The following is a 13,589-nucleotide window of genomic DNA, read 5'->3' on the forward strand; positions in this document are numbered from 1 at the left end:
CTTCTTCAGAAACTTAATCTTTCAGTCTTATTTTATACCAGGGAATAGTTAAGATTTAGATAAAACTTGTTAATTTAGCTAGCTCACTAGTAGAGGACACATTATATTTATTGTTTGCTCGTTGAAAAAAATCAGTTTATGAACAATTTTTTCAGGGTTAGTGAAAAGGGAAGAAGACAAATATATTGAAAATATCAGTACAGGTGAAGTCTAGATAAAATTAGAGATATTTTTAAATCTTCATGGCATTCTTGATAATTAATTCTAAATATTATTGGTAAAACCTTTTTGTTTGGAAAATCATGAGAGTTGTTTGAATTCGTTCAGGAATAGGAAAGTTCTACTTGTTAAACCTAAGAAGAAAACATTTTTGGTTGTATAAGAATTTAGTGTTTCTTAATTCTGCCGAATGTGTGTACTATTAAAAATTTGAAAATATTTATACTTACTTTAACTGTGCTCCCTTAAGGGCACAGAGAGTATTTTTCACAAGAAACCTCACTAATATTAAGGGAGTATCTTCTGGGAGTTTGTAACAGGCATGACCAAACTCAAACCATTTTTCAGCATTTAAATAGAGTTAAGCTGAGCTTACAGGCTAGCTTCTTAATAGTTTATGTCAAAATATTAATTAAAAAGTCATAGCATTTTTTGGTTTTTCTTTGTATGTTTTTATCAGAGAAATCTTACAATAATGATTACATTGTTTACTATTTTAAAAGTATTATATCAGTAATCAGGACATCGTACTAGCTGAAATAATTACAGCTTCCATTGTAATTTTCAGTTGACACAATATTAAACAAATTGTATGCTATTTTTGAAATTCATAGTGAATGGTCCTTTTTATTTAGTTAGTTTTTAACCCAGAAGAGTAAACTCAACCAAAGCATGATCTACTTTTAGGCTACATCGATAGACATATGATAGCTGTTACCAACAGATTTATTCCACCCAAAGCTCTAGTGACTGCCTTTCCATGAGCCAGAGGTGGACATTTTTGACCGTTTGGCCTTTCATTCTTTTAATTTTGATTACTATATCATTTGTGATTAACTGTGCTAGTGGGTTCTGTTTGCAAAGTCATACTGACAAGTTGTGGCAAATTATGAGTAGATCCAATAATTCGGTAGCGGAGTCTCACTGCACTGCTGTCATGTCTAACTGGTCTTGATTTGAAAATAGCTCTGATTGCAGGATTTAATGAGTGACCTCTTAGAGAAGTGATTAAAAAAAAATAAAAAATTTCATAATGCTTATTAGTAAATTATGTGCCAAACATTTTGTGTTTTTTAAGGTAGATTGTATTATTGATGATTTATTTTCTATCATTTGATTTTTAGCTTTTTAAGGTTTCCTCAAATGTAAAACTTGTTTTATGTCTGAAGTGTTTCGACTCCAGTTGGAAAGTGGGTAGCTATTGTAAAATACAGGTGGAAACAAAAACATCTCAGTTTAAAACAAATAAAAGAAAACAAACTCTATGCTGAAGATTGATACACAATTTATTGCTTCTGAGACTAGAGGGGAAAAAAACTAGGTAACCTATTTACTATAACAAAATATATTATGCTTTTGAAAGCTTTACTTTTTGGCACTTATTTATAAACAATGAGTAGTATTTACACTTTTTAAAAGGTGCTTACCAATAAGTAAAATTATTACCTACTGGAACTTTTTTCCTGTACTAATGGTGTGACGAGATACTTTTGAAACATTTAGAGAATAAGTTGCACATTTATGTAGGTTAAAAAAATTTTAAAAACTACATGATTCAATCATAATAATGTATCTAAACTTTCCTTTACATAAGTACCATGATTTTAATGTTTTTAGCATTAGAGCTGTGTACAGTGGCCAGTTCTAACAGTAGAGGATGGTTTTCCTATAATTTTAGGACTACTTTCATTCAATGCTCGGACCTGCAAACATCAAAAAGGCTATTGAAGAAGCTGAAAGACTCTCTGAAAGCCTTAAACTCAGGTACAGATATTATTATCAAGTGTTTAAAAGAATGTAAACTTAGAAGATAATAATATTTAGAATTTGTCTATTTATATTGATCCATGTATATAAATCACAATTCCTAGAAATAAGTCCTATGTTAACTGGTACACAAAAATAAAAATCTTTTGCTATGTTATGTTATATTCATGTGTTGTTGACTTTATAAAATGTTTAGAATGATACATTGTTAAGGTATGGTGTATTAGGTTAGAGCCAAGGTCCAATTTTTTTCTAAGTTTCTGACAGGAGTCTTTAGAAAAATACAATTCCTCATATGCCTCTGTTGTAATGTGTTAATGGACACTGGTCTTGTGGGAATTAGTTTTGATCTGCCTGGTTGCAGAAGTTATATATGTTTTTTTAAAAAGTCTAATTCTAGTATGTCTTTTGAGCTTTAGGTCCTTCACTGATTGGTTGTCAGTAGTTTTTAATATTTTGAACCACTTTATAAGTGAATGAAGCTTTATAGTTAATTTTAGGATTTTAGGATTGTTAAGTCCTTTTAAAAGGAAATTGCAGTAGATTTGAATCATTTAAAAAGTTAAAATTAGTGGGAGAGAGCAACAAGAACATTAAATAACTTCAACTTGAGAGCATAGAGTTTCTTTTCAAGATTTGTGGGCAATTTGAAATAAATCTACAGAGGGCAAATTTACAAGTTGTGGCTTGTAATGAACCATGGCAGCATCCAATTTCAGTTGGAGGGTGGGTCCAAGGCAGGGTACTAAGGTTATGTAACCAGACTCCTTCACTTTCCCTGATCATGGCAATAAAAGATGGCTTCTTTTTTCAACCAGATATGAAGAAGCTGAAGTTCGGAAAAAACTTGAAGAAAAGGACAGGCAAGAGGAAGAGCAGCGGCAGAAACAGAAAAGACAGGAAGCAGGAAGAGAGGATGGTGGCACATCAGCTAAAGGTTCTTCGGAAAATGTATTGGATTCCAAAGACAAAACCCAGAAGGTATTTCAAATTTGTTCTGTGAAGTAAAAAGGCTCTTCTTTTCAGATGATTTGCTTAAGAAGAGTTGAGATATCAAAACACTTTACCCCCTCAGAATCTATTCTTCCTAAAATATAATTTCTTCTGCACTGTTGAAATTCATGGAAAGATTTCTGCTTTAGTGTATTTCATAAATATTTTGTAGCTTTCAGCTACAATGATCCATGTTGGTATGTGGATCGTCATCGATTTCATTAATGAATTGCTTTGACAATTAGTTGTTGAATTGCTGTGACATTGGGTTAGGCAATATGTAAAAAGATGTGAAGAAATCTGGTCTTTTGAGTTTTACAAATTCATGTAAGAAATAATACTGCCTTAGAGAGATATTCACTTATAAGTCAAATGGCTGATTAAAAAATATAACAAGACTTCAAAAGACTATGTCTAAGGGCCTTTTTAAATCTCTTCATTTTGTTGCCATTTCAACAGCAGGGTGAACTGCTTTTTGTTTTGTTCAGCCTTTTTTATATTGAAAAGAGAATACAATTAAGCCCTGTTATGCAGCTTCAATAATCAACTAACATTTGCCATAGTTTTGATCTGCATCTCTCCCCTTTTGTTTGGTTAGATTATTTAAAAGCAAGTTCCAGATAACATCATTTTGCATTAAAATTTTTCAGAATGCATGTCAAAAGGACTTTTTAAAAAAAGTAAACTATAGTTGTGACTATATTCCCCTTCACCGTTTTCACCCATCCCTCCAACCCCTTTCCCTCTGGCAACCATCATTTGTTCTTTGTTTCCATGAATACAATTCATGAATCTGTTTTTTGTTTTGTTTGTTCATTTCTTTTGATTTTTTAAAAAATTCCACATGTAAGTGAAATTATGCACTATTTTCTTTCCCTGTCTGACTTACTTCATTTAGCATAATGCCCTCTAGGTCCATCCATGTTGTCACAAGTGACAGGACTTCATTCTTTTTTGTTGCTGGGTAATATTTCATTGTAAATACATACTACATCTTTATCCATTCATCTGTCAATGGAGAACTAAGTTGCTTGCATTATCTATTGTAAACAGTGCTGCAATAAACATAGGGGTGCGTGCATCTTGTCAAATTAGTGTTTTTGTTTTCTTCAGATAAATAACCAGAAGGAGAATTGCTGGGTCCTATGGCAGTTCTATTTTTAGTTTTTTGACGAATCTCTATCCTGTTTTCCATAGGGGCTGCACCAATTTACATTCCCCCCAATAGTGCATGAGGGTTCCCTTTTCTCCACATACTCGCCAACACTTGTTATTTATTGACTTTTTGATAACAGCCATCCTAACTGATGTGAGGTGATATCTCATTGTAGTTTTAATTTGCATTTCCCTGATGGTAGTGATGTTGAGCATCTTTTTATGTCTCTTGGCCATCTGTATGTCTTCTGTGGAGAAATGTCTCTTCAGGTCCTCTGCCCATTTTTTGATCAGATTGTTTAGTTTTTTCATTATTGAATTATATGAGTTCCTTATACATTTCGGATATCAACCCTTATCAGATATGTCATTTGTGAATATCTTTTCCCATGTACGTTGTCTTTATTTTGTTGATGGTTTCTTTCGCTGTGCAGAAACTCTTTAGTTTGAGAGGTCCCATTTGTTTATTTTTGCTTTTGTTTCCCTTACTCGAGGGGACATATCCAAAAAGATACTAGTAAGATAGATGTCAAATAGTTGTTTTTTGCCATTTGATTTATTTCTACTTTTTAAAATATGTATGTATTTAAGTGTAGTTGCTACACAATATTAGTTTCAGGTATACAATACAGTGATTCAACATTCAGGTACTTTAAATTTGATCACTGCACTAATTCTAGTAACTGATGTTAAATAGTTTACTACCTATGTTTTCTTTTAGGAGCTTTATGGTTTCAGGACTTACATTTAAGTCTTTAGTCCATTTTGAGTTTATTTTTGTATATGGTGTTAAGAGAGTGGTCCAGTTTCATTTTTTGCATGTTATCTGTCTAGTTTTCCTACCCTAACTTGTTTAAGAGACTGTTATTTCTTGATTGTATATTCCTGCCTCATTTGTGATAGATTAATTGACCTTATAAGTGGAGGTTTATTTCTGGGCTCTCCAGTCTATTCCATTTATCTCTGTGTCCTTTTTTGTGCCAATACCATACCGTTTTGATTATTATAGCTTTGTAGTATAGTTTGAAATCTGGGTACTTGCTATCTCCAACTTTGTTCTTCTTTCCCAAGATTGCTTTGACTATCTGTGGTCTTTTATGATTTCATATAGATATGAGCACTGTTCTATTCCTGTAAAAAATACCATTGGTATTTTGATAGGGATTGCATTGATCTGTGGATTGCTTTGAATAGTGTGGTCATTTTAATGCTATTAATTCTTCCGGTCTATGAACATGGTATGTCCTTCCATTTATTTGTGTCCTCAATTTCTTTCTTCAATATCTTATAAAGTTTTCAAAGTATAGGTCTTTCACCTCCTTGGTTAAACTTATTCCTAGGTATTTTATTCTTTTTGATGCAGTTGTAAATGGGATTGTTTTCTTAATTTCTCCTTCTGATTGTTATTACCGTGTTTCCCTGAAAATAAGACCTAGCAGGACAATCACCTCTAATGTGTCTTTTGGAGCAAAAAATAATATAAGATCCAGTATTATATTTATTGTATTATATTATGTTATATTATATTACATATTATATTATAAAATTATATTTTACCCGGTCTTGTAGTAAAATAAGATTGGGTCTTATATTAAAATTTGCTCCAAAAGACACATTTGAGCTGATTGTCTGGCTAGGTCTTATTTTTGGGGAAACATGTAGTATACGCAATGGTTTCTATAAATTAATTTTGTATCCTGCTATTTTACTGAATTCTTTTGTAAATTCTGTTATTTTTCTGGGGGATTCATTAGGGTTTTCTATGTATAGTATCATGTCATCTGCAAATAGTGATGGCTTTACTTCTTTCCAATTTGGATGCCTTTTCTATCTTTTTGTTGTCTGATTGCTGTGACTAGGACTTCCATTACTATATTGAATAACAGTGGTGAGAGTGAGCATCCTTGTCTTGTTCCTGATCTTAGAGGAAAAGCTTTCAGCTTTTCACCATTGCATATGATGTTAGCTCTGGGCTAACATATGCACTATCATTTTGAGGTAAGTTGCTTCTTTTCCCACTTTGTTGAGAGTTTTTTTTAATCATAAATGGATATTGAATTTTGTCAAATGTTTTTTTCTGCATCTATTGAGATGATCATATGATTTTTATCCTTAGATTTGTTGATGTATCACATTGTTTTGTGGATATTGTACCATCTTTCATCTCTGGTATAAATCCCACTTGATCATGGTACAGAAATTTTTTAATGTATTGTTTAGTTTGCTAGTATTTTGTTAAGAATTTTTGCATCTGTATTCATCGGTGATATTGGCCTATAATTTTCTATTTTGTTGTTGTCTATAGCTTGTTTTGGTATCAGCATAATGCTGGCCTTGTGGATGTGTTTGGAAACATTACTTCCTTTTGATTTTTTTTGGAATAGTTTGAGAAGGTATTAATTCTTCCTTAAATATTTGGTAGAATTCACCGATGAAGCCATTGATCCTGTGCTTTTGTTTTAGGGGAGGTTTTTTTATTACTGCTTCAATTTCATTGCTAGTAATCAGTCTGCTCAGATTTCCTGTATCTTTCTAAGTCAGTCTGGGAAGATTATGTTTCTGGGAATTCATCTGTTTTGTCTAGGTTGTCCAGTTTGTTCACTTACAATTGCTTATAGTATTCTCTTATAATCCTTTCTATTTCTGTGGTATCAGTTGTTGCCTCTCATCTTTAATTTTTAATTTTATTTATTTGGGCTTCTCATTTTTGGTGATGAGTCTGGCTAAAGTTTTATCAATTTTGCTTATCTTTTCAAAGAACCAGCTCTTAGTTTCATTTTATGTTTTATTTTTCTTCAGTCTCTATTTTGTTTATTTCCACTTTGCTATTTATTTCCTTCCTTCTACTCACTTTGGGCTTTGTTTATTCTTCTTTTTCTAGTTCTTTTAGGTGTAAGGTTAGACAGTTTATTTGAAATTTATCTTGTTTTTTGAGGTAGGCCTGTATCTGAATTTCCCTCTCAGAACTGCTTTGGCCATGTCGCATAGATTTTGGATTATTGTGTTTCCATTTTCATTTGTCTAAGTAATTTTTAAATTTTCTTGTATTCTTTGTTAACCCATGATTACTTAGTAGCATGTTGTTAAGCCTCCACATGTTTTTGGTTTTCTCTAGTTTTCTTTTTGTAACTGATTTCTGTTTCATACTGTTGTGATCAGAGAAGATGCTTGATACGATTTCAATCTTAATTTTATTGAGACTTGTTTTGTGACCTAATGTGGTCTTTCCTGGAAAATGTTCCATGTGCCCTTGAAAAGAATGTGTATTCTGCTCTTTTGGAGTGGAATATGCTGAAAATTCCTATTAAGTCCATCTGGTCTAATGGGTCGTTTAAGGCCATAGTTTGCTTGTTAATTTCTGTCTGTATGTTCCATTTATTGCTGTAAGTGGAGTATTAAAGCCCCCTACTATTATTGTATTACTGTCTGTCTCTCCCTTTATGTTTGTTAATATTTGTTTTATGTAATTAGATGGTCCTGTGTTGGGTGTGAAATGTTTACAAGTGTTACATCCTCTTGTTGGATTGGTCCCTTTATTACTATGTAATGCCCTTCTTTGTCTCTTGTTACAGTCTTTGTTTCAAACTCTGCTTTGTATGATGTAAATTTTGCTACTCCAGTTATCATTTTGTTTCCGTTAGTCTGAAATGTTTTTTTCTATCCCTTCACTTTTAGTCTGTGTATGTCTCTTTCAATTTGAAGTGAGTCTTTTGTAGGTATTACATGCTTGGGTCTTGTTTTTTATCCATCAAGCCACCTTGTGTCTTTTGATTGGACCACTTAGTCCATTTATATTCAAAGTAATTATTGATAGCTGTATAGTTATTGCCATTTTATTAACTGTTTTCTGGTTGTTTTTCATAGTTCCTTTCTTTGGCGCATTGATTACTTTCTTTAGTGTTTGTTCCTTTATTTTTTTGTATCTATTATTCTATTATACATTTTTGGTTTGTAGTTACCATGAGATTGATATATAAAAAGCACTGTTTATTGTGGTCTCTTTTAAGTTGATGGTCACTTATAATCACATTCAAAAATCCCTTTTTAATTTTAAGGAAGACTATTCAAGATTATTGCAATATGGGAGAGAGATTGAGCTCAGTAATGCTTAAACAATATATAGGAGGATTTTTAAATGCTGGTTAGCTAAAATGGAAAAGTATTGGAGTATCTTAGGAGGGGAGGTTGGTCAGTGTGACAGGTCATCCATGTTTGGTAATTGTCACTTACGGAAATTAGGCTCCTACCCTCCCACAGAGACTGGAAGATAGGGGCCCTACTTTGTGTGTGTGTGTGTGTGTGTGTGTGTGTGTGTGTGTGTGTGTGTGGTAAAATACACGTAACAAAATTTAGCATCTTAACTATTTTTTAAGTACACATTTCAGTGGTATTAAGTATATTCACAATGTTGTGCAACCATCACTACTGTCCATCTCCTGAACTCTTTTCATCTTGTAAAACAAAAACTATATCCATTAAACAATAACTCCCAAGCCCCCTCCCCCCAGCTCCTGGGGGCCATCATTCTACCTTCTGTCTGTATGCGTTTGACTACTCTGGGTACCTCATATGAGTGGAATCATATACTATTTGGAAAGCCCTAAATTTTTTACTAACCTCGCCCATGTTTATGTTTTTGACATATTTTACTCCTTTTGTGTGTGTGTGTATGTGTGTATGTATGTGTGTGTGCATATGTCCCTTAATTCATTATAGTTACACGTTATCTTACTACTTTGTTTTTTAACCTTCATTCTAGCTGTATAATTGGTTGATCCATTACTTTTACTGAATGTTTGCCTTTATCAACAAGATGTTTTTCTTTCTCATATCTGCTCATTTTTACTTTTAGCCGTTTTTTTCCCCCCCACTTAAAGAAGTCCATTTAACATTTTTTGTAGTGCTGGTTTAGTGGTGTTGAACTTTAGCTTTTGCTTGTCTGGGAAATTATCTCCTTCATTCTGAATGATAACCTTGATGGGGGTAGAGTATTCTTTGTTGTAGGTTTTCCCCCTATCACCACTTTGAATATTTTGTGCCCGGGAATAACCCAATTTTTAGTTCATTATAAGAAGTACTCTCTCATTAAATTAAGTAACATTTTCTGGAACAGTCTGGGCTTTTAAATTATATTTGGACATTAACTGGAGAAAATTTGGAGGAAATGTCATGATTCTGATACGCTGCTAGTTATTTTAGCTGTTAACTACTGCCAGGGTAACTTGGTAAGGCCATTACTGTTCGTCTGTATTTTTATAAAATGCCAGTACTCTGCACCCTTTATTTCTTTCCTATAGCCTTTCAGTTTCAATGAAGTATTACATTTGAACTTTTTGTTTCTATGAAAATTTTTGTTTCTATCAAAGTTGAAACTTTTTTTTTCTCTGAAATAGATAAATGGTGAAAAGAATGAAAAAAATGAGTCCACAGAGAAAGGTAAGTGTGTACAGAAAGAGGGAGTTCTTTTAGATTATTATTCAGGTCTTCTAATCAGAATAAGCTTCAGACTTTACAGAGTGAGACTCCTAATTTTGTGTCTAATCTGTATGTAAGCTTTAGTATTTTTCCTAGCCTGTACAAATATGTTGAAAATGTATTCTGAATTTATATATCACAGGGAATATTTATGATAGTATGCATTTGAAAGCATCAAAACCACAGTTTCTATTTGTTTGCTTCCCCCCCCCCCCCCGCCCCCCACAAGATGTAGTTTAGCGTAGTGGTCAAGAGCATGGACTCTTAGAAGTGAAACTGCCGAGGTTTGAACATTGGCTCCTTCTCTGAATTTCTGTGTGACCTTGAGCATGTTACTTAACCTCTGTAACTTAATTTCTCTATCTGTGAAGTGGGGTAATAATAGTACCTGTTTCATAGGGTTATTGTGAAGATTAAATAAGTTAATACATGTGAAACTCATAGAACATGTAGTAAACTTTATATAAGTATTAACTATTACTATTTTGACTCTAGGTTGAAGACTTAATTATTAAAAAGCTTCTTTACTCCTGTCAAAAAAAATCTAAACCAGTAATTTTGATGTTATCCACAGGTGGTATTGATACTCGAGTCACAAATGTGTCACCTAAAGAATAAGATTTATGCAATTGCCTAAGGTTTTCTCTCAGAAAAGTTTTAATTTAAATGTATTAATTTTGTGTAACACTAAAATATTTAAAATATTGCCATACAATTTAAAAAATAAACTTAGTAAGGTACTTTCCTGAAATCTGTTATCAATTCTGAGACTTGTTTGTATCCGTATGTTCCTTTGTACGTCATTCTACTTAGATATTACCTTTCTCAGTGGTTTGTTCTGAACCTGTTTAGACTGTTTTGTTGTCAGAATGATCTTGATGGTTAGAAAGGGAAGTAGGATTGTTATTAGCAGCTGGATATTTTAGCTTAGGAGATACTATGTTTTTCTCACAGCTCACGCAGAAGAAATAGTTTTTTACATAATTAAGCTCCCTTATGCATTTTGATCTTTCACTTCAGGTAGTAGAAGCTGGAAAAGGAAAATAGCAACATAGAGAATATTTGTTTTGACTATACATTAAAGGGCTACATAGTAAACATTTTAGGCCTGGGGGCCCGGTGGTTCTGCTATTATAGCATAAAAGCAGCCACAGATAATATGTAAACAAATTAGTGTGGCCTTGTTCCAATAAAAATAGGTGGTTTGCCAACCCCTGGCATGGAACACAAATAAGCTTTTGGCTTGTTACTCTGAGGATACTTGAAAATCTAAAATAGCCCCCTAAGATCCCATCAGAGACTCTTTAAGAAGAATATAGAACCTTTCAAGAATTTTTGAGCCATAGATATTTCTTGGTTGACATTTTTCAAATCGCTTAATTTTTAAATAGTATTTTCATGAACTACACATATTAATTTCCTTTATACCAGAACAATGCCAACACCAGATGTAATTGTAACCTCAACAGCAAGTTTTGGTACTTAAGTCTTTATAAACAGAGCATTGAACTAGTGTTTTGATAAATGTCAAAACACACTGTATTTCATGTTAGTTTAAAAGGTAATAAATAGTATGATGAGATAGCAAGTATATGACACCCAGTACACTTCACATTCTAGAAAAAGCTATGCTTGTCCTGTGTTTAGTGATATGATAGCACACAGAACTGCATGTTTCTTTTCACTTATATTATCTCCCTGTTTCAAGGCTTAATCACAGCAAAGGAACTATACACGATGATGATGGATGAGAAAATCAGCTTGATTATAATGGATGCTCGAAGAAGTCAGGATTATCAGGATTCCCATATTTTAAAGTCTCTCAGTGTTCCTGAAGAAGCCATCAGTCCAGGGTGGGTCATTGTGTTTTTAGATAAATGGTAAACTGTGGACAGTAGTAAATATTACTCCTTAGCATCTATGTGTGATAAAATAATGTTTCCTTGTCCTGTTGACCTTTCCACTTTTTGCTCTTTAATGGCATACCTTATCCTTTCCAAAGGGTAAAGGACCTTCCAGTTTCACTGTTTTCTCCTGTCTGTGACATTTGGAGTCTTACTAGAAAAGAAACGAAGCTGCCTTTGTGTGCCCTCTCTCCTCAGCTGTTTGTTGACCAAGTTCTTATACTAGTTTTTATTTATGAACTTCTGAAGCATATATACCAAATTGACTAAAATTGTGAACTAATTGAATTGCTTTTTTATTTTGAAATTTCCCATAGTTTTATCTGTGGTAAAAAGAGTACACAAACACTTTTGAAGGAGAAGCAGTATAGCTAAATGATTAAGAAAGAGCATAGGCACTGTAATCAGGTTATAACTCTGTCTCTTATTAGCTGCTTTACTACTAGCTAGTGACCTAACCTCTCTTCAGCCAATGTTTCCATCTGTAAAACTGGGGTAATAATAGTACCTATCTCAGAGGTTTTGGGGAGTTAAATGAGAAATTTTATACAAATACACAATTAGCACAGTGCCTCACACTAGTAAGGTTTTACTAAAAATATTCTTTTCCGTTTTTCGATAACAAGGACTTTAACCTATAAAATAATTTAAAGTTACTTCCATGGATATATTGTACATTAGAAACTGTCACAACAGTGACAGATCGGAAACTCCAGATCCAGGGCAATTTTCACTATGTTGAGTATTGTATAAATTATATAACCTCTCTGGGTCTCAGTTTATGGGACTGGATTTGTTAAAATCTATGGTCCATTCTAGGACTAACTTAACATTAAGAAGATATATTTTTTAAATTAGGTAGTAAAATTTGCATAGTTTGGGGCACATTGCAGATGCTTGATAAGTGTTTGACCTGGAGAATATAGAGTGCTTTATAAATATGCCATTTGTTTGTTTGTTTATCTGATTTTTTAAAACTGAACAGTTCAGCTTGATGATTTAATTTTTTACAAAACAAGGTGGGCTCTGCCATTCCCTCTATCATTCTTCTACCCTGAACCACTAAGCTAGTAAGTATGCTATTTAAAGGTGGGAGTAGCGTGCTTAGTCTAATCAAGTAGCTGGGAATACATTTATTCCCATGCTTTGAAAATACAAAGAAGGTTATAATTAATCTTTGGATGGTCTAATCTGTACTAACAGAAAGCTGATAGTTTTTACTGAGTTTAATTGTTTCCCAAAATGTGATATTTAGATTACTGTTTAGGTTGCTGATTAAAGAACAATGAATTGCATGCCAAGAAAAGTATTCCCATTTAATTTCTGTTTCAGTCCTTCTGAATTAGTTAAAAGAAGCCTCAGTTTGGTGCTAGCCTCCTTTTTAATATTTGCTAATCTCCATTTCTTACTCAAGAGCGGGCATCAGAGTTTTCTGTAGGCAGTAGTGTCTACAGCTAGCTGATAATGATGACCGCATTTTTTCATTGTCTGTTTTTAAATTTTAGCACAGTGTAGTATACATACAAAAGCATTCCTATCCTAAGTATTCGGCCTAGTAAATTTTCAAAAACTGAATGCACCCATTTAGCTGGCATCTGGACCAAGAAACAATGTTATCATCACTCCAGAAGTCTCTCACGTGCCACCTGTCAGTTACTACCCATAGCCCCACTCACCCAAGGGAACCACCAACTTCTAACAGTATAGACTCATTTTTCTAGTTTATATAAATGGAAACATACAGTCTATAGTCTTTTATGTCTGGCTTTTTGTACTCAACTTTATGTTTGTGACTCATCTATATTATTGTGTGCAATTGTAGTTCATTTACTCTTATTACTATACAGTGATCTGTTGTGTGAATATAGCATAGTTTATTGATCTATTTTATTTTTAGGATTATCCTTTATTGGATGTGATGCTGTTTTTCCATGTATATAGAGATACATGTTTTCCTGTTAAATAAATTGTTTAAGTAAAGGATGACTTTCAATTAAATAAATTAACTCAAAATATTAAATAATTAACAAGGTCGAGCAAAGATGCAGCTGTGTGTGAAGGTGATACATGAAAGAG

At 33.0% G+C, this 13,589-nt stretch overlaps 1 protein-coding gene across 3 annotated transcripts in view; it reads left to right on the forward strand.

Moving 5' to 3' along the window:
- The window catches only part of USP8 (ubiquitin specific peptidase 8), a 51,813-nt gene that overhangs the window by 15,910 nt on the left and 22,314 nt on the right, over positions 1 to 13,589 (forward strand). For all 3 annotated transcript variants that reach the window (XM_019730659.3, XM_019730657.3, XM_019730658.3), the window contains 4 exons: positions 1,898 to 1,983; positions 2,805 to 2,967; positions 9,528 to 9,570; positions 11,318 to 11,462. In XM_019730659.3, coding sequence (XP_019586218.1) covers positions 1,898 to 1,983; positions 2,805 to 2,967; positions 9,528 to 9,570; positions 11,318 to 11,462 — 437 coding nt within the window. The remainder of the gene's footprint in view (positions 1 to 1,897; positions 1,984 to 2,804; positions 2,968 to 9,527; positions 9,571 to 11,317; positions 11,463 to 13,589) is intronic.

Source organism: Rhinolophus sinicus, chromosome 3 (assembly GCF_057876585.1).
Source record: "Rhinolophus sinicus isolate RSI-liver-muscle chromosome 3, RSI-T2T, whole genome shotgun sequence".
NCBI lineage: Eukaryota > Metazoa > Chordata > Mammalia > Chiroptera > Rhinolophidae > Rhinolophus > Rhinolophus sinicus.